Here is a 3,043-nt window from a genome sequence, read left to right as displayed (position 1 = left end):
TATACTCTGTCTAGTATGTTATAGGATACGACATGTATATACGTACACGGTCTAGTATGTTAATTAGGATCCAACACGTATATGTTAGTCTGTGTCTAAAGCAGAATCATATGAGGCCGGCAGGGCCCGAGTCGGTCTGTATTTGCCGTGCCCAGCTCTATATCTTCCTTGCTCTATAAATAAAACATAAGCCTACCAGCTGCCTACGTACAGTACGGTCCATAAGCCCACACACGACATACGTCCGTCTGTGAAGCCGTGAACCACCGACACAAAGAAACAAAGAAACCATGAACTGCCTATTACGGAACTCGCGCCGCCTCCTCCTTGTCTGTAAGCAGGCAGGCGGCGTCCGTCGACTGGCTTCGCTGCTGCCGCCCCATGCAAACCAGGTGCTCCGCTTCAGTCAGTTGTACCGTAATCCGCGTACGGTCGCTGCGGTGGCGGCCGTCGCCTCAGGTGCCGCGGCTATGGCCGCCTTGGGCCGCTACGATCGCGAGGTTGTGCCTTACACGAACCGCACGCACATGGTCATCAGGTCTCCCCAGGCCGAACGCCAGCTCTGGGAGTCCCGTTACACAAAGGACAAGAAAATATGGGCTTCCAAATCATGGATCGTCGACCCGCTTCACCCAGACAGCGTTCGTGTACGTCGGATCGCCGAGAAAGTTATTGGCGCCACCTATCGTACCCTCCCTATCAACAGCAGCCACGATGTCACCAAGAGCCCCAAGCCACAGACAAGTCATCTTGAGGGGTTTGAGTGGGAGGTGATACTTATCAAAGACAACAGGCCCAATGCATTCTGCGTCCCTGGTGGCAAAATTGCAGTATTCACTGGATTGCTCAAACATTTTACAGATGCCGAGATTGCCTTTGTTATTGCGCATGAGGTATGTAGGTCTAACATTTTTTATACTAATGAGTTTTATGTGTGTGGATTCCCAGTGCATATTTTCTGAGTTTTTATGTAGGTGCATAATGTTCTCTCCTTTCTTCTTTTTCAGATTGGGCACATCGTTGCCAGGCACTGCTCGGAAATTTGGTACGCCAAGTGGTTTCCGTTACCCTTGATTTTGCCTTTCTTTCAAAGGTACGTATCACTGCAATTAAATAAATACACACACGCACACACGCGCGCGCCCACACACACACATTATACTTATATTATATGCCACATAAATCATTTAGTCTTTAGGCTGCGCCTCTTAATTATTTAGTTGTGCTGCGCCTGAGCTCTTATCCTCAAATTGGAGTTTCACTTTGGAGCAGCAGCAAGAACAAGCATGGTAGATAATCCATATAAGCACATATATAACCCTGAAAATCAGAGTGTGGTTTCAAAATAACAAGAACAATGGGCAATTAAAAGGTTAAGTTATTGTAAAATTATACTTCCTCCGATCCACATTAAATGTCACAACTTAGTAAAAATTGTATTAAAATTGCGACAATTATTATAAATCAGAGGGAGTAGTACTAGAATTGCACACACAAAAGATGTTAGCAAATTGCTACCTCGCAAGGGACCTGGGCACCCACCGTGAGCGGACCGGTGCGCCGGCGGCGTGGTGAGCTGACAGGTGCGCAGCGCCGTCACGACCATGAGCTGCAGCCTACACCGAGGCCACCGGCAGGCACGTCGCTCACCACGCCGCTGCCGGGGATTTGCTGCCGAGCTGCCGCCTACAACGAGGCCACCAGCAGGCACGTCACTCACCATGTCGCTGACCGGGACTTGCCGCCGAGCACCACGCCGTCGAGCCCACCTGCCACTCACCGTGTACGATATGCTGTGGAAATTCGAAACCGATCCTACCTGATTATTATTAGAACAGAAATGGGGAGTGGGCGAGCACATAATCCCCACGACCAACAAGAGATAACCGTTTGCGAGTAACCTTAACAGAAAGGCGGAAATTTCTTCGGTACGGATGAAATTATACATCTTAGCTCGGTCGAATGATTGGACCCTAGGTTACTAACAAAATTCTCTGTATAAATATATAAACCACGACAACATGGAACTCCCTCTTCAGCCAAGCTTAATTGCTACAGTAGGATAATCCTGAGCAACACATGTGTTGTTCTATAACTTTGCCGTGTGCATTATGTTCTGATGATCGATGTTGCCTGTATATGCAGGACGGAGATGGAGGCAGATCACATTGGAACGCTTCTACTTGGAGCTGCTGGTTTCCATCCATACGCGTCCCTCTTGTACTTCCGGAAGGCCGCAATGATTGAAAGAGCGTCCTGGACGCCAGAAGATCCCATCCCTCTTCATCCTTCAGATAAGAGAAGGGTTGAGCGTTTGTATCAACCCAAAATCATGGAGGAGGCGATGAAGTTATATAAGGAAGCTCCGCCCGACGAAGACACCAGCTCACAAGCCACCGGTGAAGGTTTTTCCTTTCGACAAACCCTGGGAGATGCATGCAAACTTATATCGACAAGCCTGAGACGAGCACTTACGGGGGGATCAACATATTAGAATGCCCAAGTTGAAGAACCACGCACAGACACATCTTCAGCACGTTCCGATATGAATGGACATACAGGGCAAGTCTGTTTGACGGATGCTGCCATAACTATCCTAATTTTATATATATAGTAGCGGTGTTTTTATATTTGTGCTGAATGTTGTTCTTGTGCACTATCGTGAACTGGGTTATATAGCATGTATTTTGTGTCTGGGCATATATTTTTCAGAATGTATTTGCTAATTCCCATCTAGATGAAAATTAGTTATGTCACATCTAGGTCCTCCACCACACCATCAAACACTATAATTTTCGTGCAGAATTACGATCGCCCGCTGCTGCGTAGGTTCCTTCTGCTGTTTCGCACGCGCGTGTGGCCTGTTGTCACTTTTCTCACCTTGTCTCGGCGTTGTCTATGCGGTCAGATGGGCCTTGTTTGTGCTTTGTTTTTCAGAGGCTGGAGAGAATTGGAAGAGCGGAAGCGAGCAAATTTTCATTTGTTCCCATGGCCACTCTCTCTCACTCACATTTTCCTTTTTCCTCTAGATCGATCTTCGTCT

The 3,043-nt window shown here is 47.7% G+C and overlaps 1 protein-coding gene across 1 annotated transcript; it reads left to right on the top strand.

Annotated features, from left to right (window-relative positions):
- Positions 1–213: 213 nt before the first annotated feature.
- Positions 214–2,795, top strand: LOC123126104 (mitochondrial metalloendopeptidase OMA1). Its single transcript, XM_044546504.1, has 3 exons — positions 214–893; positions 1,008–1,093; positions 2,146–2,795. Exons 1-3 carry the CDS (start codon positions 291–293, stop codon positions 2,492–2,494), a joined length of 1,038 nt encoding a protein of 345 aa, XP_044402439.1. The 5' UTR covers positions 214–290; the 3' UTR covers positions 2,495–2,795.
- Positions 2,796–3,043: the final 248 nt, after the last annotated feature.

This window comes from Triticum aestivum, chromosome 5D (genome assembly GCF_018294505.1).
Source record: "Triticum aestivum cultivar Chinese Spring chromosome 5D, IWGSC CS RefSeq v2.1, whole genome shotgun sequence".
Classification (NCBI taxonomy): domain Eukaryota; kingdom Viridiplantae; phylum Streptophyta; class Magnoliopsida; order Poales; family Poaceae; genus Triticum; species Triticum aestivum.
This window is presented reverse-complemented; position numbering and strand designations above follow the sequence as displayed.

Bases quoted from the DNA above. Each gene is read 5' to 3' on its own strand.
- LOC123126104 (XM_044546504.1), top strand. From the start codon at position 291: ATGAACTGCCTATTACGGAACTCGCGCCGCCTCCTCCTTGTCTGTAAG. The intron at 894-1,007 runs GTATGTAGGTCT...CTTCTTTTTCAG, and splicing joins CCTTTGTTATTGCGCATGAG to ATTGGGCACATCGTTGCCAG. The intron at 1,094-2,145 runs GTACGTATCACT...CTGTATATGCAG, and splicing joins ATTTTGCCTTTCTTTCAAAG to GACGGAGATGGAGGCAGATC.